General features: G+C 40.4%; 1 protein-coding gene across 1 annotated transcript in view; it reads right to left on the bottom strand.

Annotated features, from left to right (window-relative positions):
- The window catches only part of LOC144685061 (mucin-5B-like), a 287,277-nt gene that overhangs the window by 186,917 nt on the left and 78,058 nt on the right, over positions 1–22,302 (bottom strand). Inside the window, exons 28-29 of the mRNA XM_078549595.1 lie at positions 19,192–19,235; positions 14,952–15,694 (exon numbers count right to left, since the gene is read on the bottom strand). Of these exons, the coding sequence (XP_078405721.1) occupies positions 14,952–15,694; positions 19,192–19,235 (787 nt within the window). The remainder of the gene's footprint in view (positions 1–14,951; positions 15,695–19,191; positions 19,236–22,302) is intronic.

Below are 22,302 nucleotides of genomic sequence, written 5' to 3'. Positions count from 1 at the left end.
AACAAGGCTCTATGGTTCCAGTGAAAGAAGATTACACATCAAAGTATTCGCTTGGGCTATTCCAAATATAATTTCCAAAATTTGGAACTCTATTTTTCACCAGCTCATGTTGCATTCAGAACACTGATATTTGTATAATGTTGGTAAATCGGTGCATTGGTGTTTGTCTTTGGTTTACGTATTTAGACAGAACTAAGCTCAAATGGGATAAAAAAACATTTATCCTCTTGTCCAGACAGTACTGAGATCTTGAACAAGCAGTATTCCTTTTGGTTGTGCCCCCAAACATTTCCTCACCGGTCAATCTTCAAATCTCTCCGCTAATGGTATGAGGCACCCCTGAAGTTGTACCACTAAACTCTGGACTCACAATCAAAACGACAAGAACAACAATACTATACATTTCAAAATCTGACTTGAAAGGGAGAAATGTCAAAGCAATATGGAAGTGAAGGTGAGCAGCTCGTGTGGAAGCATTCAGTGTCTTTAACCATTGGTGTGTGAATGTGAATGTGAAATCTGGAATCATTGTTTCAGATGTGCAGAGCATGAAGAAGTACATTTCTCCAAGGGCTGCTTCTCTCATTTTCAAACTTATGGAGACGACAAATCACTTTTCGAATTGGACAGCGACTACTTTCTTTACGAAACATTCTCGGAACAGATACCTAATGATTCACAAGAACATCCACCTTGTGAACAAGAACGTGAAGGAGAGAACTGGAACTTCACGTCAATAAGCTGTGTCAATTATTGCAGACAATCGTGAAAGATAATTGACATGATTTTCAGGCTTCTTGTGTGACGAGTGAATGTGACAGATTTTTAATAACTGATACACTTACCGGGTGATAATATTTGTCCATTAGCTGTACAGGAGCATGTTGTTGTTTCTGTAGTGGTGGGAGTTACTGTTACTGTTGTTGTAGTTTCGAATGTAGTGGTGGGCACTGTGGTGGTTTCACATTTTCCCGTGTACTTCAAAATTTCACAACTCTTAGTACATAGAGTGAAATTACAGAGGCCGGATTTTCCTGCAGAACTCACTGTAGCCTGCCCTGGAAGACAAAAGTCAGGAAAAGGTTTCAGGCATCTCCTTCCATTTATCACTCTGATATTACGTAAAGCAACAAAAATAAATATATAGCCGAGACAGCCTCATATTTTGACATTTAAGAGCTAAGACCAACACGGAAGGTTTAGAATGAAAGAAGATTCCACCTCAAGGTTATAGTCTTGGACGTGCAAAATATAACTGCCAATATTAGAAGCTAAATATTTCATGAGCTCCAATTGCAGGTCTAACTCTCTTCATTCGAGAATGTTAAATGATTCTGCTATTGTTTGTGTTTGGTTTACAAATGTGGACTGAACAATGTTGATACACGTTAAATGGGTTTGTAAAGAGCTAATTGGGGGCTGTAGAGAGAGTCTGATTGAGCAAAACACAAAAGTGAGCAAAACAGAGAAATTTGGGAACAGAGTGAAACTTGTGCCAACCGTACAACCAATATTATGTCTCTGCCTGAATGAACAATCATTTGGACATATTCAGTGCAGCACAAAACACTGTTAACTGATTGACTAAATGAAGCAGTCAAAAGTGCTGAGCATTAGAAAGTTGCACAATTTGTACGGACATTCCGAACAGGCGATACTTTAGCTGGAAATGCCGAAGGGTAGTACGAGCATTACTGCTTGGACATAGCTCGGCGTCTCTCCATTGACACAATGTTGATTATCGAAATCCAGTGGGACACAGGGCAACAAGTGGAGCACAGCAACCTGTGTGGAAACATTTAGTATCTTTCACCATTGGCGTGTGAATGTGAATGTGAAATCTGGAATAATTATTTCAAAAGTGCAGAGCATGAAGATGTCCATTTCTCCAAGAGCTGATTCTCTTGGTTGAAAACTTATGGAGATTTCAGACCTCAATTCGAAATGGACAGACGACAAATTTCAATACAAATAATCCTGGGAACAGATGCCTAATTATTCACGAGAACTTCCACTTTGTTTCCCAGAATGTGAAGGAGAGGTCGGGAAGTTCAAACCAACAAACTGTGTCAATTATTGCATACAATCGTGAAAGATTATAGACATGATTGACAGTTTTCTCTTATGGCAAATGATTGTGTCAGATATTTAATAACTGATACACTTACCGGGTGACAATATTTGTCCATTGTCTGTACAGGAGCATGTTGTTGTTTCTGTAGTGGTGGGAGTTACTGTTACTGTTGTAGTTTCGGGTGTAGTGGTGGGCGCAGTAGTGGTTTCACATTTTCCCGTGTACTTCAAAAGTTCACAACTCTTAGTACATAGAGTGAAATTACAGAGGCCGGATTTACCTGCAGAACTCACTGTAGCCTGCCCTGGAAGTCAAAGTTCAACAAAATGTTTCGAACATCTCATGGCAATTCTTCACTCAGATTTTATATTATTCAACATGTAAATATATAGCGGACACCGTCCCATGATTGCCCATTAACAGCTAAGAACAAGGCTCTATGGTTCCAATGAAAGAAGATTACACATCAAAGTATTCGCTTGGGCTATTCCAAATATAATTTCCAAAATTTGGAACTCTATTTTTCACCAGCTCATGTTGCATTCAGAACACTGATATTTGTATAATGTTGGTAAATCGGTGCATTGGTGTTTGTCTTTGGTTTACGTATTTAGACAGAACTAAGCTCAAATGGGATAAAAAAACATTTATCCTCTTGTCCAGACAGTACTGAGATCTTGAACAAGCAGTATTCCTTTTGGTTGTGCCCCCAAACATTTCCGCACCATTCAATCTTCAAATCTCTCCGCTGATAGTATGAGGCACCACTGAAGTTGTACCACTAAACTGTGGACTCACATTCAAAACGACAAGAACAACAATACTATACATTTCAAGATCTGACTTGAAAGTGAGAAACGTCAAAGCAATATGGAAGTGAAGGTGAGCAGCTCGTGTGGAAGCATTCAGTGTCTTTAACCATTGGTGTGTGAATGTGAATGTGAAAGCTGGAATCATTGTTTCAGATGTGCAGAGCATGAAGAAGTACATTTCTCCGAGGGCTGCTTCTCTCATTTGCAAACCTATAGAGACGACAAATCGCTTTTCGAAATGGACAGTGACAACTTTCATTACGAAACATTCTGGGAACAGATAACTAATGATTCACAAGAACATCAACCTTGTGAACAAGAGTGTGAGGGAGAGAAATGGAACTTCACGTCAATAAGCTGTGTCAATTATTGCAGACAATCGTGAAAGATAATTGACATGATTTTAATTTTCTTGTCTCACAAGTGAATGTGTCAGATTTTTAATAACTGAAACACTTACCGGGTGATAATATTTGTCCATTAGCTGTACAGGAGCATGTTGTTGTTTCTGTAGTGGTGGGAGTTACTGTTACTGTTGTTGTAGTTTCCAGTGTAGTGGTGGGCACTGTGGTGGTTTCACATTTTCCCGTGAACTTCAAAATTTCACAACTCTTAGTACATAGAGTGAAATTACAGAGGCCGGATTTACCTGCAGAACTTACTATAGCCTGCCCTGGAAGACAAAAGTCAGGAAAAGATTTCAGGCATCTCCTTCCATTCATCACTCTGATATTACGTAAAGCAACAAATATAAATATATAGCCGACAGAGCCTCATATTTTGGCATTTAAGTGCTAAGACCAACGCTGAATGTTCAGAAGGATTCCACCTCAAGGTTATAGTCATTGACGTCCAAAATATAACTGCCAATATTAGAAGCTAAATCTTTCATGAACTCCAATTGCAGGTCTAACTCTCTTCTATCGAGAATGTTAAATGATTCTGCAATTGTTTGTGTTTGGTTTACAAATGTGGACTGAACAATGTTGATACACGTTAAATGGGTTTGTAAAGAGCTAACTGGGGGATGTAGAGAGAGTCTGTTTGAGCAAAACACAAAAGTGAGCAAAACAGAGAAATTTGGGGACAGAGTGAAACTTGTGCCAACCGTACAACCAATATTATGTCTCTGCCTGAATGAACAATCATTTGAACATATTCAGTGCAGCACAAAACACTGTTAACTGATTGACTAAATGAAGCAGTCAAAAGTGCTGAGCATTAGAAAGTTGCCCAATTTGTACGGACATTCCGAACAGGCGATACTTTAGCTGGAAATGCCGAAGGGTAGTACGAGCATTACTGCTTGGACATAGCTCGGCGTCTCTCCATTGACACAATGTTGATTTTCGAAATCCAGTGGGACACAGGGCAACAAGTGGAGCACAGCAACCTGTGTGGAAACATTTAGTATCTTTAACCATTGGCATGTGAATGTGAATGTGAAATCTGGAATAATTATTTCAAAAGTGCAGAGCATGAAGATGTCCATTTCTCCAAGAGCTGATTCTCTTGGTTGAAAACTTATGGAGATTTCAGATCTCAATTCGAAATGGACAGACGTCAAATTTCAATACAAATAATCCTGGGAACAGGTGCCTAATTATTCACGAGAACTTCCACTTTGTGTCCCAGAATGTGAAGGAGAGGTCGGGAAGTTCAAACCAACAAACTGTGTCAATTATTGCATACAATCGTGAAAGATTATAGACATGATTGACAGTTTTCTCTTATGGCAAATGATTGTGTCAGATATTTAATAACTGATACACTTACCGGGTGACAATATTTGTCCATTGTCTGTACAGGAGCATGTTGTTGTTTCTGTAGTGGTGGGAGTTACTGTTACTGTTGTAGTTTCGGGTGTAGTGGTGGGCGCAGTAGTGGTTTCACATTTTCCCGTGTACTTCAAAAGTTCACAACTCTTAGTACATAGAGTGAAATTACAGAGGCCGGATTTACCTGCAGAACTCACTGTAGCCTGCCCTGGAAGTCAAAGTTCAACAAAATGTTTCGAACATCTCATGGCAATTCTTCACTCAGATTTTATATTATTCAACATGTAAATATATAGCGGACACCGTCCCATGATTGCCCATTAACAGCTAAGAACAAGGCTCTATGGTTCCAGTGAAAGAAGATTACACATCAAAGTATTCGCTTGGGCTATTCCAAATATAATTTCCAAAATTTGGAACTCTATTTTTCACCAACTCATGTTGCATTCAGAACACTGATATTTGTATAATGTTGGTAAATCGGTGCATTGGTGTTTGTCTTTGGTTTACGTATTTAGACAGAACAAAGGTCAAATGTGATAAAAAAACATTTATCCTCTTGTCCAGACAGTACTGAGATCTTGAACAAGCAGTATTCCTTTTGGTTGTGCCCCCAAACATTTCCTCACCGGTCAATCTTCAAATCTCTCCGCTAATGGTATGAGGCACCCCTGAAGTTGTACCACTAAACTCTGGACTCACAATCAAAACGACAAGAACAACAATACTATACATTTCAAAATCTGACTTGAAAGGGAGAAATGTCAAAGCAATATGGAAGTGAAGGTGAGCAGCTCGTGTGGAAGCATTCAGTGTCTTTAACCATTGGTGTGTGAATGTGAATGTGAAATCTGGAATCATTGTTTCAGATGTGCAGAGCATGAAGAAGTACATTTCTCCAAGGGCTGCTTCTCTCATTTTCAAACTTATGGAGACGACAAATCACTTTTCGAATTGGACAGCGACTACTTTCTTTACGAAACATTCTCGGAACAGATACCTAATGATTCACAAGAACATCCACCTTGTGAACAAGAACGTGAAGGAGAGAACTGGAACTTCACGTCAATAAGCTGTGTCAATTATTGCAGACAATCGTGAATGATAATTGACATGATTTTCAGGCTTCTTGTGTGACGAGTGAATGTGACAGATTTTTAATAACTGATACACTTACCGGGTGATAATATTTGTCCATTAGCTGTACAGGAGCATGTTGTTGTTTCTGTAGTGGTGGGAGTTACTGTTACTGTTGTTGTAGTTTCGAATGTAGTGGTGGGCACTGTGGTGGTTTCACATTTTCCCGTGTACTTCAAAATTTCACAACTCTTAGTACATAGAGTGAAATTACAGAGGCCGGATTTTCCTGCAGAACTCACTGTAGCCTGCCCTGGAAGACAAAAGTCAGGAAAAGGTTTCAGGCATCTCCTTCCATTTATCACTCTGATATTACGTAAAGCAACAAAAATAAATATATAGCCGAGACAGCCTCATATTTTGACATTTAAGAGCTAAGACCAACACGGAAGGTTTAGAATGAAAGAAGATTCCACCTCAAGGTTATAGTCATGGACGTGCAAAATATAACTGCCAATATTAGAAGCTAAATATTTCATGAGCTCCAATTGCAGGTCTAACTCTCTTCATTCGAGAATGTTAAATGATTCTGCTATTGTTTGTGTTTGGTTTACAAATGTGGACTGAACAATGTTGATACACGTTAAATGGGTTTGTAAAGAGCTAATTGGGGGCTGTAGAGAGAGTCTGATTGAGCAAAACACAAAAGTGAGCAAAACAGAGAAATTTGGGAACAGAGTGAAACTTGTGCCAACCGTACAACCAATATTATGTCTCTGCCTGAATGAACAATCATTTGGACATATTCAGTGCAGCACAAAACACTGTTAACTGATTGACTAAATGAAGCAGTCAAAAGTGCTGAGCATTAGAAAGTTGCACAATTTGTACGGACATTCCGAACAGGCGATACTTTAGCTGGAAATGCCGAAGGGTAGTACGAGCATTACTGCTTGGACATAGCTCGGCGTCTCTCCATTGACACAATGTTGATTATCGAAATCCAGTGGGACACAGGGCAACAAGTGGAGCACAGCAACCTGTGTGGAAACATTTAGTATCTTTCACCATTGGCGTGTGAATGTGAATGTGAAATCTGGAATAATTATTTCAAAAGTGCAGAGCATGAAGATGTCCATTTCTCCAAGAGCTGATTCTCTTGGTTGAAAACTTATGGAGATTTCAGACCTCAATTCGAAATGGACAGACGACAAATTTCAATACAAATAATCCTGGGAACAGATGCCTAATTATTCACGAGAACTTCCACTTTGTTTCCCAGAATGTGAAGGAGAGGTCGGGAAGTTCAAACCAACAAACTGTGTCAATTATTGCATACAATCGTGAAAGATTATAGACATGATTGACAGTTTTCTCTTATGGCAAATGATTGTGTCAGATATTTAATAACTGATACACTTACCGGGTGACAATATTTGTCCATTGTCTGTACAGGAGCATGTTGTTGTTTCTGTAGTGGTGGGAGTTACTGTTACTGTTGTAGTTTCGGGTGTAGTGGTGGGCGCAGTAGTGGTTTCACATTTTCCCGTGTACTTCAAAAGTTCACAACTCTTAGTACATAGAGTGAAATTACAGAGGCCGGATTTACCTGCAGAACTCACTGTAGCCTGCCCTGGAAGTCAAAGTTCAACAAAATGTTTCGAACATCTCATGGCAATTCTTCACTCAGATTTTATATTATTCAACATGTAAATATATAGCGGACACCGTCCCATGATTGCCCATTAACAGCTAAGAACAAGGCTCTATGGTTCCAATGAAAGAAGATTACACATCAAAGTATTCGCTTGGGCTATTCCAAATATAATTTCCAAAATTTGGAACTCTATTTTTCACCAGCTCATGTTGCATTCAGAACACTGATATTTGTATAATGTTGGTAAATCGGTGCATTGGTGTTTGTCTTTGGTTTACGTATTTAGACAGAACTAAGCTCAAATGGGATAAAAAAACATTTATCCTCTTGTCCAGACAGTACTGAGATCTTGAACAAGCAGTATTCCTTTTGGTTGTGCCCCCAAACATTTCCGCACCATTCAATCTTCAAATCTCTCCGCTGATAGTATGAGGCACCACTGAAGTTGTACCACTAAACTGTGGACTCACATTCAAAACGACAAGAACAACAATACTATACATTTCAAGATCTGACTTGAAAGTGAGAAACGTCAAAGCAATATGGAAGTGAAGGTGAGCAGCTCGTGTGGAAGCATTCAGTGTCTTTAACCATTGGTGTGTGAATGTGAATGTGAAAGCTGGAATCATTGTTTCAGATGTGCAGAGCATGAAGAAGTACATTTCTCCGAGGGCTGCTTCTCTCATTTGCAAACCTATAGAGACGACAAATCGCTTTTCGAAATGGACAGTGACAACTTTCATTACGAAACATTCTGGGAACAGATAACTAATGATTCACAAGAACATCAACCTTGTGAACAAGAGTGTGAGGGAGAGAAATGGAACTTCACGTCAATAAGCTGTGTCAATTATTGCAGACAATCGTGAAAGATAATTGACATGATTTTAATTTTCTTGTCTCACAAGTGAATGTGTCAGATTTTTAATAACTGAAACACTTACCGGGTGATAATATTTGTCCATTAGCTGTACAGGAGCATGTTGTTGTTTCTGTAGTGGTGGGAGTTACTGTTACTGTTGTTGTAGTTTCCAGTGTAGTGGTGGGCACTGTGGTGGTTTCACATTTTCCCGTGAACTTCAAAATTTCACAACTCTTAGTACATAGAGTGAAATTACAGAGGCCGGATTTACCTGCAGAACTTACTATAGCCTGCCCTGGAAGACAAAAGTCAGGAAAAGATTTCAGGCATCTCCTTCCATTCATCACTCTGATATTACGTAAAGCAACAAATATAAATATATAGCCGACAGAGCCTCATATTTTGGCATTTAAGTGCTAAGACCAACGCTGAATGTTCAGAAGGATTCCACCTCAAGGTTATAGTCATTGACGTCCAAAATATAACTGCCAATATTAGAAGCTAAATCTTTCATGAACTCCAATTGCAGGTCTAACTCTCTTCTATCGAGAATGTTAAATGATTCTGCAATTGTTTGTGTTTGGTTTACAAATGTGGACTGAACAATGTTGATACACGTTAAATGGGTTTGTAAAGAGCTAACTGGGGGATGTAGAGAGAGTCTGTTTGAGCAAAACACAAAAGTGAGCAAAACAGAGAAATTTGGGGACAGAGTGAAACTTGTGCCAACCGTACAACCAATATTATGTCTCTGCCTGAATGAACAATCATTTGAACATATTCAGTGCAGCACAAAACACTGTTAACTGATTGACTAAATGAAGCAGTCAAAAGTGCTGAGCATTAGAAAGTTGCCCAATTTGTACGGACATTCCGAACAGGCGATACTTTAGCTGGAAATGCCGAAGGGTAGTACGAGCATTACTGCTTGGACATAGCTCGGCGTCTCTCCATTGACACAATGTTGATTTTCGAAATCCAGTGGGACACAGGGCAACAAGTGGAGCACAGCAACCTGTGTGGAAACATTTAGTATCTTTAACCATTGGCATGTGAATGTGAATGTGAAATCTGGAATAATTATTTCAAAAGTGCAGAGCATGAAGATGTCCATTTCTCCAAGAGCTGATTCTCTTGGTTGAAAACTTATGGAGATTTCAGATCTCAATTCGAAATGGACAGACGTCAAATTTCAATACAAATAATCCTGGGAACAGGTGCCTAATTATTCACGAGAACTTCCACTTTGTGTCCCAGAATGTGAAGGAGAGGTCGGGAAGTTCAAACCAACAAACTGTGTCAATTATTGCATACAATCGTGAAAGATTATAGACATGATTGACAGTTTTCTCTTATGGCAAATGATTGTGTCAGATATTTAATAACTGATACACTTACCGGGTGACAATATTTGTCCATTGTCTGTACAGGAGCATGTTGTTGTTTCTGTAGTGGTGGGAGTTACTGTTACTGTTGTAGTTTCGGGTGTAGTGGTGGGCGCAGTAGTGGTTTCACATTTTCCCGTGTACTTCAAAAGTTCACAACTCTTAGTACATAGAGTGAAATTACAGAGGCCGGATTTACCTGCAGAACTCACTGTAGCCTGCCCTGGAAGTCAAAGTTCAACAAAATGTTTCGAACATCTCATGGCAATTCTTCACTCAGATTTTATATTATTCAACATGTAAATATATAGCGGACACCGTCCCATGATTGCCCATTAACAGCTAAGAACAAGGCTCTATGGTTCCAGTGAAAGAAGATTACACATCAAAGTATTCGCTTGGGCTATTCCAAATATAATTTCCAAAATTTGGAACTCTATTTTTCACCAGCTCATGTTGCATTCAGAACACTGATATTTGTATAATGTTGGTAAATCGGTGCATTGGTGTTTGTCTTTGGTTTACGTATTTAGACAGAACTAAGCTCAAATGGGATAAAAAAACATTTATCCTCTTGTCCAGACAGTACTGAGATCTTGAACAAGCAGTATTCCTTTTGGTTGTGCCCCCAAACATTTCCGCACCATTCAATCTTCAAATCTCTCCGCTGATAGTATGAGGCACCACTGAAGTTGTACCACTAAACTGTGGACTCACATTCAAAACGACAAGAACAACAATACTGTACATTTCAAGATCTGACTTGAAAGTGAGAAACGTCAAAGCAATATGGAAGTGAAGGTGAGCAGCTCGTGTGGAAGCATTCAGTGTCTTTAACCATTGGTGTGTGAATGTGAATGTGAAAGCTGGAATCATTGTTTCAGATGTGCAGAGCATGAAGAAGTACATTTCTCCGAGGGCTGCTTCTCTCATTTGCAAACCTATAGAGACGACAAATCGCTTTTCGAAATGGACAGTGACAACTTTCATTACGAAACATTCTGGGAACAGATAACTAATGATTCACAAGAACATCAACCTTGTGAACAAGAGTGTGAGGGAGAGAACTGGAACTTCACGTCAATAAGCTGTGTCAATTATTGCAGACAATCGTGAAAGATAATTGACATGATTTTAATTTTCTTGTCTCACAAGTGAATGTGTCAGATTTTTAATAACTGAAACACTTACCGGGTGATAATATTTGTCCATTAGCTGTACAGGAGCATGTTGTTGTTTCTGTAGTGGTGGGAGTTACTGTTACTGTTGTTGTAGTTTCCAGTGTAGTGGTGGGCACTGTGGTGGTTTCACATTTTCCCGTGAACTTCAAAATTTCACAACTCTTAGTACATAGAGTGAAATTACAGAGGCCGGATTTACCTGCAGAACTTACTATAGCCTGCCCTGGAAGACAAAAGTCAGGAAAATGTTTCAGGCATCTCATACCATTCTTCACTCAGATACTAAATTTACCTACATATAAATATATAACTGACAACGTCTCATGTTTTCACAATTAAGAGCTAAGAACAAGGCTGAATGTTTACAATGAAAGAAGATTACACCTCAAGGTTATAGTAATGGGTGTGGAAAATATAACTGACAATATTAGGAGCTAAATATTTCATCAGCTCGTATCGCATGTAGAACTCTCCTCTTTCGAGAATGTTAAATGTTTCTGCTGGTGTTTGTGTTTGGTTTACAAATGTGGACAGAACAATGTTGAAACATGGGGTCCTCTACATACATTCAAATTGGATTCTCCATACCGTAGGACTTTATTCATCAGAGAAAGGGCTGTAATTCCTCTGAACCCTCGCACAGTGTTGGTCACCTTAATGATCTCTTACCTTTTAAGAACAGAGCCCTTTGACCAATTGCTTCACTTAGTGTTTTCTTTAAATAATGGTCAACATGGAGTTGAATTCTTGTATCTGTACATTTGGTGGGTAATTGGTGCCAATCAGCATGAGGTATTTTTCCTTGCTGTTTATTGAAGCTGGCAGCATATAGGACTAACCTAGTGGGTCTATTCTTAGCTGTCAGCTGAAGAAAACGACTGTGTTAGGCTTTGATTGATACATGTGTGGGACTCTCTTCCATCTCATCCAAAAAACCCCATACATCGATGAGAACTCTCGAAGGATTGCCTGAATCTTGTCATGGTTTGAGAGCTGGCCTATTGTCATGCTGTTTTGTTTTATTTGATCACTTCCGATGCCTTTAAGAGTCACCCACACTTCATAAGAGTGGAATTACGTGCAGGCTAGACTAGCTTGTCCTGGCCTGTCCCTTCTCTTTGACTACTTGGATTTTCACAACAATTTGACAAATTGAAGATATTTTTTCTGGCCTGAACCTGCAAATTGCCAGATTTATTTTAATCACCTTTACAACCCACTATGCTGAGATTTGGCCTATCAACAACAACAAAAAGACAACCAGTATTTATGTGGTACTATGTGGAGAAATATCCCGAGACACCTCACTGAAGCACAATCAGACAAAATTTGACACCAAATCAAGGAGGTGGCGATTAAGGAAGCATGATTTAAAAGCTGAGTCAAAGGGACATGGGCTTAAAGAAGTGGAGGGAGCTGGGCCAGTGTAGGGAAATCCTTCCAGTGTAGATTCAGGCAGATGAAGGGAGGTGGGAATGCACAGGGCCAGAGTTGGAGGAATGCGTTGTTTTGGAGGGCTGTGGAGCTGGATAAAGTTACATAGGTAGGAAGGAGTGAAGGATTTAAACAGGGGGGAAGGAATTTTAAATTTGACACGTTTAGACACTGGGAGCCCATGTAGGTTGGGGGGTGCAATGGCCATGGAGCAGGGCAACATCAAGTTTCTGGTCCAGTAGCACCAAGCTACAGTAGCTGAATGGACCTTAAGTATCAGAGATGTACATTATCGGCACACTAACCATCACTCATTGGCAATGAATTCTGTTTCTGTGGTCAAACCCAATAGAGGACAAATAAAAAGGAAGCAGACTTCTGCACTGGGCAACACACTGAGAGAGATTCTGACATGTAATCACACAAGTATACAGAAGTCACATCCTGGTCTAGATAGAGAATGCACATATTCCAGTACTTGACTGGAACATAGCATAGAAAAAGCTTTAATAGTTACCTTGGCAGGGGACTACTGTAGAACAGAAAGAAGCAGTACAGACCGAAAGCAGGAAAACACAAAACACAGCTGGTCATTTGGAAGGGGCAGGAAGTAATTTTCCAAATAACATGAGTAAATATAAAGACAGTTTTTCAATAATCTGTTTAAAATAAGTAATATGGTAGATTTTAATAACTAACACACTTACCAGGTGACAGTTTTTGCCCATTTACTCTGCATAAGCAAACTATTGGTGGTAAGGTGGTAGTCAATGTTGTTTCACTTTGCTCTGATGTCACTTTAGTAACTGCAGCAGGAGCTGAGGGGGTGACTGTTGTTGCTATAGCTGAAGATGTAGCCAATGACGCTGCTGTTGTAGGGATGACTGTCGTTGATGTTGTTGGTGAGGAAGTAGTCAATGTTGATGTCGTAGGGATGGCTGGTGATGTTGTTGGTGAGGAAGTCGTCAATGTTGATGTTGTTGCAGGGATGATTGTTTTTGATGTTGTTGGTAAGGAAGTAGTCGGTGTTGCAGTAGTTGTTGGGGTGACAGTTGTTGTTGAGGAAGTAGTTGATGTTGTTTGGCTGTGTTCTGATGTGGTTTCAGTGGTTATTGTCTTCGATGTAGTGGTTGTTGCCGTTGATGTTTTTGTTAGCCTGAATGGCGCTGACACAGGAGGAGTTTTAGTAGTGATGGGGACCGTTTTAGTCAGAATAGAGGCTGTAGGGGTGATAGTGGTTGTTGATTTTGAAGAAGTAGTTGATGTTGCTGTAGTTGTCGGGGTGACTGTTGTTGATGCTGAGAAGGTAGTCGATATTGCTGCTGTTGAGGGAGTGACTGTTGTTGGTGAGGATGTAGTTGATGTTGCTGTAGGGAGAACTGTTGATGCTGTTGGTGAGGAAGTAGTCAATGCTGATGTTGTCGGGATGACTGTTGTTGATGTTGTTGGTGAGGAAGTCATTGATGTTGATGTTGTTGTAGGGATGACTGTTGTTGATGTTGTTGGTGAGGAAGTTGTCAATGTTGATGTTTTTGTAAGAATGACTGTTGATGTTGTTGGTGAGGAGTTAGTTGATATTGATGCTGTCGTAGGGATGGCTGTTGTTGATGTTGTTGGTGAGGAAGTAGCCAATGTTGATGTTGCAGGGATGACTGTTGTTGATGTTATTGGTGAGGAAGTAGTCAATGTTGATGTTTCAGGGATGACTGTTGTTGATGTTGTTGGTGAGGAAGTAGTCAATGTTGATGTCGTAGGGATGACTGTTGTTGATGTTGGTGAGGAAGTAGTCAATGTTGAGGTTTCAGGGATGACTGTTGTTGATGTTGTTGGTGAGGAAGTAGTCAATGTTGATGTTGTAGGGATGACTGTTATTGATGTTGGTGAGGAAGTAATCAATGTTGATGTTTCAGGGATGACTGTCGTTGATGTTGTTGGTGAGGAAGTAGTCAATGTTGATGTCGTAGGGATGGCTGGTGATGTTGTTGGTGAGGAAGTCGTCAATGTTGATGTTGTTGCAGGGATGATTGTTTTTGATGTTGTTGGTGAGGAAGTAGTTGGTGTTGCAGTAGTTGTTGGGGTGACAGTTGTTGTTGAGGAAGTAGTTGATGTTGTTTGGCTGTGTTCTGATGTGGTTTCAGTGGTTATTGTCTTCGATGTAGTGGTTGTTGCCGTTGATGTTTTTGTTAGCCTGAATGGCGCTGACACAGGAGGAGTTTTAGTAGTGATGGGGACCGTTTTAGTCAGAATAGAGGCTGTAGGGGTGATAGTGGTTGTTGATTTTGAAGAAGTAGTTGATGTTGCTGTAGTTGTCGGGGTGACTATGGTTGATGCTGAGAAGGTAGTCGATATTGCTGCTGTTGAGGGAGTGACTGTTGTTGGTGAGGATGTAGTTGATGTTGCTGTAGGGAGAACTGTTGATGCTGTTGGTGAGGAAGTAGTCAATGCTGATGTTGTCGGGATGACTGTTGTTGATGTTGTTGGTGAGGAAGTCATTGATGTTGATGTTGTTGTAGGGATGACTGTTGTTGATGTTGTTTGTGAGGAAGCCGTCAAAGTTGATGTTGTTGTAGGGATGACTGTTGTTGATATTGTCGGTGAGGAAGTAGTCGATGTTGATGTTGTTGTAGGAATGAATGTTGTTGATGTTGTTGGTGAGGAAGTCATCAATGTTGTTGTTGTTGCAGGGATGACTGTTGATGTTATAGGTGAGGAAGTCATCAATGTTGATGTTGTAAGGACGACTGTTGTTGATGTTGTTGGTGAGGAAGTCGCCGATGTTGATGTTGTTATGGGTATGACTGTTTTTGATGTTGTTGGTAAGGAAATAGTCGATGATGCTGTTGTTATAGGAATGACTGTTGTAGTTGCTGTTGATGAGGAAGTAAGTGATTTTGATGTTGTAGTAGGGATGGCTGCTGTTGTTGCTGAGGATGTAGTCGATGCTAATGTTGTTGTGGGGGTGACTGTTATTGTTGTTGATGAGGAAGTAGCTGATGTTGGTTGGCTTTGTTCTGATGTGGTTTCAGTGTTTTTTGCCATTGTGCTCAATAATGTAGTTGGAGTTATTGTTTTCGTATTTGTTAGTGCTGTCTCAGCAGTAGTTGTAACAGTGACATGGGCTGTCTTTGTTGGAATATATATTGTAGAGGTGATGGTCGTTGCTGAGGAAGTAGGCGGTGTTGTTTCACTTTGTTCTGATTTGTTTTCCATTGTGGTAGAACTTCTAGTGCCAGATGCTGTGAGTGGAGGTGTTGTTTCGAAGGTTAGTGTTGTACTGGGAATTGCAGAGGCCTTAGGAGTACATGGGTTGGCCTTTCTTATTATTGTCCCATTCACACTGCATGTTGCTTTGATGCATCCTCCAATGCCGTCTGTTGTATGGTAGATAATATCACCTTCATGGAATGTTTTGCCATCATAAACACAGGTGCACTCTGATAAAGAAAAATAATAATAATGACATAGGGACATAGGGAAAAGAGAAGGCTATTTAGCCTCTTGAGCCTATTCCATCAGTCTATGAGAACGTAGTTGATCTGTGGCCAAAGTCCATATACCTACTGTTGCCACAGGTCCCTTATTATCTTCCATTAACACAACTCAATCACTGTTAGGTTTAAAATTTACAATTGACCCAGCATTGTTAGGGAATAGAGATAGTTTAAGTAAATTAAATATGTATTTGGTTGTTAGGAATAAGGTATATCTTTAAGTTTAGCTTATATTTTTTCTATTTGTGAATTCAAGTTTCACTTTAAAATTGAAACCTGAGATTTAGTTTCATTTTTGAGCGAGACAGCAGGTCTAAAGCTATTTCCAAACCTGCATTTCTAATGAGTTTTAGGACTCCTGAAGAGAAGTTAAAGCAAACACAAGAGCAGAAGAAACTGTGCAGTTGCCTAGCAACAGGGGTCCAGAGAGAGGGACACACACACACACACACACAAACACAAACAGCAGTTTGAGTTCAGTTGGAAGAAGGTGCTAGGACAGGCAGGACATGAAAAGAGTCAACTAGCAGGTTCCAAACTAAAGAAGAAAGTCCCCAAAATCCAGGGGAGTGGAACAGGAGAAAGTCCCAAGAAGACCTTCTGGAAAACTTAGTAAATGTGACGTGAGGAAATAAATTTTCACTCAGAGGCTAGTTGGAGTTTGGAACAAACTTCTTGAAAGGGCATTGGAGGCAGGTTCAATCGAGGTATTCAAAAGGGAATTGCATTGCTACCTGAAAAGAGAGAATGTGCAAGGTTACAGGGACAAGGCAGGGGAGTGGGACTAGGTGGAGTGCTCTTTCAGAGAGCCAGTGCAGGCTCAATGGGCTGAATTGCCTCCTTCAGAACTGTAAAGATTCTGTGATACTAAAGTTAAAAGTGAAGTTAAGAGTGAGGAGCAGAGGAAGGTTCCAAGCTTCAAGTTTAAAGGGAGAAAGCTACGGGAAGCAGATTTAAAGTGATATAAAGGCTTGCAAGAAGGTCCAAAGAGACAAATGAAGGTCTGTAACTCTTTGCTATGGGCATGTGAAGAAGTGGTGTACATTGAGAGGGAATGTGTGGACGGGGGTTTGAATGCATGTGGCCAACCGGGGGAGAGGAAAATCGGAAAGAGAGTTTGAAACCCTGCAGGTGGACCCTCACGGAAGGTGCCTGAGAGAAAGTGTTGGTTTGGGAGAAGATCCTGAAGTGAGTTCTTGGAGAGTAGAGATTGGAAACCCTCATGTGAAAGATGGAGTTCAGTGAGACTGGTTGGCTCATGGTATGGCAAAGGTTGTGGGGGAGGGGGAGTTGAGGAGCAATCCATAGCATCTGGTTGGGGTGGCATCGGTCACATGGTTTCAGAGTGTGGTGTGTCTGACCACATGGGCTGTGTACTTACTGTGAACATTAAAGTATAAGATAGTTTTTGTAACTTGTGTTACCCTTACGAATTTGTATACATCTGTAAAGGTATAGTTGTGGGTGAAGGGGTGTTGTCATATAGTTCATCCTTTTTTGTTTAATAAATGTTTTATTCTTTTGTTAAAAGTTCATCAGCTGACTCCTGTGACTCTGTTCATTAGCCACTTTCCACGTATCTAAACAAAATAAAAGTTAGGATTGATCAAGCCAGGTTCCACCCTAGGATCAGGCTTGTTCAGTAGTATCACAGTATCTTTACAGTGCAGAAGGAGGCCATTCGGCCCATCGAACCTGCACTACCTCTCTGAAAGAGCACTCCACCTAGTCCCACTCCCCTGCCTTATCCCCGTAACCTGGTACATTCTCTCTTTTCAGGTAGCAATCCAATTCCCTTTTGAATACCTCCATCCAACCTGCATCCACCACCCTCTCAGGAAATTTTTTCCAGATTCCAGCCACCCTCTGGGTGAAAAAATTTTTCCTCACATCACATTTACTCCTTTTGCCAATAATTTTGAATCTGTGCCCTCCAGTTCTTGATGTTCTCTAGAGTGGGAACAGTTTCCCATTATTTACCCTGTCCATACCGCTCAGGATCTTGAATCCCTTCATCAGGTCTCCTCTCAGCCTTCTTTTCTCCAAGGAAAACAGCCTATCCAATCTATCCTCATAGCTACAGTTCTTCATCCCTGGAATCATTCTTGTGAATCTCTTCTGTACTCTCTCCAATGCCTTCACATCCTTCCTCAAGTATGGCGTCCAGAACTGGATGTAGTACTCCAGATGAGGCCTAACTAGTGTCTTATACAAGTTCAACATGACCTCCTTACTCTTGTACTCAATGCCCCTATTAATAAAGCCTAAGATACTATATGCTTTATTAACTGCTCTCTCAACTTGCCCTGCCATCTTCAATGACCTATGTACATATACAATGAGGCCCCTCTGTTCCTGCACCTCCTTCAGAGATTCTCCCTTTATTTTATACTGTCTTACCATATCTTTCCTCCCAAAACGAATCACCTCACACTTCTCTGCATTGAACTTCATCTGCCATTTGTCTGCTCAATCCACCAACATGTCTATATCCTTTTGAAGTTGAAGACTATCCTCATCACAGTTGACAACATTTACAATCTTCATATCATCTGCAAAATTTGAAATCATGCCCTGCATACCACCGTCTAGGTCATTAATATATATCAGGAAGAGCAAGGGTCCCAACACTGACCCCAGGGGAACTCCACTACAAACCTTCCCCCAATCTGAAAAACAACCTTTTCTCACTACTCTCTGTTTCCTGTAACATCTGCTGGGACCATAACAAAATGGGGGCCCATCTGGGATTTGACAAGGGGTGATTGGATGCAGAATAATAATTGGTCCAGGATTGTTGTTATAAGGTGGGATCTCTTGTTGGATTGGAAATCCTTGAACATTAGAGGGATCTATGAATCTTTAAAAAATGAATATGTGGAGGTACTGAGCTACTGGACATAGGAATTGGAGTTGCTGTGAGGTATATTATATGGGTTTGAATTCGAAATGGTTTCGGAGGTTGCTAAGGCATTTTTACAGATGAAAAATGTAACCATGACTGGTTTACAGAAATCAACCAAGAATTGACGGATAAGCTGGTGTTAGAATTACTGGAAGAGCGGAGAAAAGCAGAAATAGTTGGGATAATAGCGCAGCATTTAAAACTGGGAGGGATACTAGAGAGATCACATTCTCCATGGGGCAAGTCAATTGAGTTAGCTAAGATCCAATTGTGAATGAAGCAACTTGAACATGAAAACGAACTGAAAAAACTTGAATTAGAGGCAAAAGGAAAAGAACAATTTTCAGGCGAGGTTCGCGAGTCCTGATTTCCTAATCTGGGGAAAGAGTTTTTCCCTATCTGCCCCACCACCTCCCTATAACATCTTGAAAATGTTTATTTTCAAAAGAAAAGGCATCAACAACATTCTATGAAATAGTTTATTCATAAAAGAATAAAATATCTGAGTAGAGTATATTATGTAGAAGGAACCTACCCGATTTGTCATAGGTGCACCGTACTTCACTGTTAATACATTTGCTAAAAAAGTGAACAGAATATATTTTCACATTTCTTGGAATACTTTAGTTTAATACAATACAGTAAAATCCAGCTAGTTTCTTTTAAATATTGCCTTCAGTTTTTGTTATAGTTTAACATTCTGATATATATATATGTATAAGAAAGCATGGAATGAGACCAGGTTATTGCCCCATCAAGCATGTTAGAAGGGCATCGCTGAGCGACCTTGAGCTGACAACCTTTTAGTTGGATAAGCTGGAGCACTGACCAACTCAGCCGCATAGTGTGTCAAAATTAACATTTTATGTAAAGCAAATCATTCCATGGTCTATTGTAATAGAGAAATCAGCTGCTTGGCTTGATACACAATTGTATGATTTATACAAAATGGGTTAGAATTTCATTTTGAACACAATTGGCGATCCAGGTGCAAAATGCTGCTAGTTTGGTGAACTCATCTGCATATCAATAACATCTGTCATAAACCAGCATGACCGTGCAGCATTTTATAATAAGTCTTTTATAATTTTGTTTTATAAAACATTCCTTGGTATATTTAAGAGTGGTAACTTATTTAATACAGCTGAAAATGTGTTTATCACCAAAAAGCATTTTAATCAAGAGTATCCAGTCCACCACCTGTGAGTAATCTCATATTAACTAACTCTAAATGACTTAGAAATGTTATACAGAACCATTTGCAAGTTATATTGGTGCACAGTAATAGGTTTCTTAGTAAATTGAAAGAAATACTCAGATGCTTTTAAAACATGTCCTGTAGAATCCATTGCGCCAGCTTAATGCTAAGAGCCTCCTCGAAGGCCCCAAATAAGCACAGTTAGACGGAAAGAATAATTTTGATTAATTTGATCCCGGAGGAGGCCAGGTTTGTGGGTGGGACCAGCTTCTGGTGCAATGTTTCAAACCTAGCACAGAGAAAGGCAGAAACATGGTCTGTGCTGGGTCTAATATGTGCATTAAACTCTGTGACCTTGTTGCTGGTTTGGTTAATTTGGGGCAAATTGTGCTTAAAGGAACGATGCAACCAAATGGAAATGCCTGGGGCTTTGCATAGGGCTGTGAGATTACTGTATGATATATAGTGACTATTAAAACTCAATGACTTTTTTCTTCAAAATGTTCTATATCAGACTTGTTCTGATATCTGATGTTAGTATATCTGAGAATTTGGCCACAAGTGTTAGTGTAACTCTTCCATTTGTTACACAATATAATAATCACTGCTCTCTAGAATATGCTAGGTTTGCAATGCTCTTGGAATGGGGGCATGGATCTTCCAACCATTATTGCTACAACTCCTTGAAAACTTTGTGTTTAAATTTCCCACTGCAACAGCAACGTCCCCTTGCTCCATAACGTTACTGGCTGCTGCAGCTGAGAAGCTTCAGAATTTAGGTCCTACTGCTGCAGAGAATGAAGATCAGATTGTGCACTGGAGACAATCAACAGTTGATAGTCATGGGGACAGAAAGAGACAAGTGAGGGAGAGGGAGACTGGGGATTGGGAGCTCAGTGGACAAAGGAAGACTGTGAAATGAGCGCTGTGACGGGGACAAAAGGATCGTGGTGAAGGTCCAAGAGAAAAGAGGAAGACTCAGAAATAGGAGTTGCAGTTCGCAGAAGCAGGTTGAGAGGGAGAATAGGGATGGTGGCTCTGGGAAGAGATGAACTGGGGTCTGGAGTTTGGATTGAGGTCTGGGGGTCAGAAGTGAGGACATTTGGTGATAGGTCTAGGGAGAGAGGAGAAACTGGGGAATAAGAGTCCAGGGGCTCGCAAGAGACAGAGAGACTGGGAGATCTCGGTTTGAGATGGTGGTTGGGGAGAGGGGGGAACATCAGAGAGAGATGGAAGTTGCAGAATGGGGATCATGAGATGGGAAAGGTGGGGTAGACAGGGTTACTGGAATTCGGGGATGACTGTGATTCAGAAAATCGGGGGAAGAAAGGGAGGCTGTTGAATATGGCAGGCTCAGAGATCATTATTTTCTGCAGAGCTTGTAGTTTCAGCAGCAATGTGGTGAACCTAGGTACAAACCACAGTCCAAAGTGCTAAGGAGACATCAGGCCAATAAAAGAAGCTTGCCTGGTAATTCTGACTATACCAGCTGTGGTTTCAAGGTGATTATCAATGGTTTAGCACCTTGTGGTGCAGTGGGTAGCGTCCCTGCCTCTGAGCCCAGAAGCTCCAGGTTCAAGTCCCAGCCCTGGAAGGTGTGTTCATATGCAGCCAATCAGGTTGAGTATCTTTCCAACATAAGACAATGGCAGGTGGTAAGAGTGGGAGAGATTCCTGGTCGGCCATGTGTTGGAAACAACTCTATCATCACTATCCGTGGCTCCAGACTACAACATGCAGGTAAAATGTGCATGTTGCCCCAGCAACTTGGAGTCCCAGTGAACTGTGTCATCATGGCCATCAGTGGTTAATAGAAATGTTATTAGTTCTAGGTTGGATGTAGGGCCATCACACCTACTACTTCCAGTTCTATAGGAACATGAGTTTACCATTTAGCCCATCAAAGCTGTTCTGCCATTCAATGAGATCAAGGTTGATCTGTAACCTAACTCACATCCCACCATAACTTTGGTTAGCAAAAATCTATCAATCTCAGATTTAAAATTAACAACTGATCTGTGAAGGAGAGTTCCAAACTTCTGCCACCCTTTGTGTAGAAGTGTTTCCTAATTTCATTCCTAAAAAGTCTACTTCTAATCTTTTGACTATGCCCCTAGTCTATATTCCCCAATCAGTAGAAATATTTTCTCTCTATCTCCCTCATCTGTTCACGTTAAAGACTTAAAACTTCAATCAAATCACTGCTGAACTTTCTAAATTCTAGGCCCTGGTTTGTGTAATATATCAGTAAGTTATTGTATTACTGTTGGTTATGAAATGATTCTCAGTGTTACCAGTATTACTATTACATATCGGTGCAATTGCAGTGAATTTTCTCCACCCATTCAAATTTCCCACCACTTCTGTTTTACCCTCTTTCCCACACTTGGTTTTCCTTCCTTTCTTCACACAGATGGCTTGCTTATTCTCTACATCTTTCACACAGTA

This window comes from Cetorhinus maximus, chromosome 9, assembly GCF_964194155.1.
Source record: "Cetorhinus maximus chromosome 9, sCetMax3.hap1.1, whole genome shotgun sequence".
Lineage (NCBI taxonomy): Eukaryota > Metazoa > Chordata > Chondrichthyes > Lamniformes > Cetorhinidae > Cetorhinus > Cetorhinus maximus.
The sequence above is the reverse complement of the archived record's forward strand: the minus strand, read 5'-3'. Positions and strand labels throughout refer to the sequence as shown.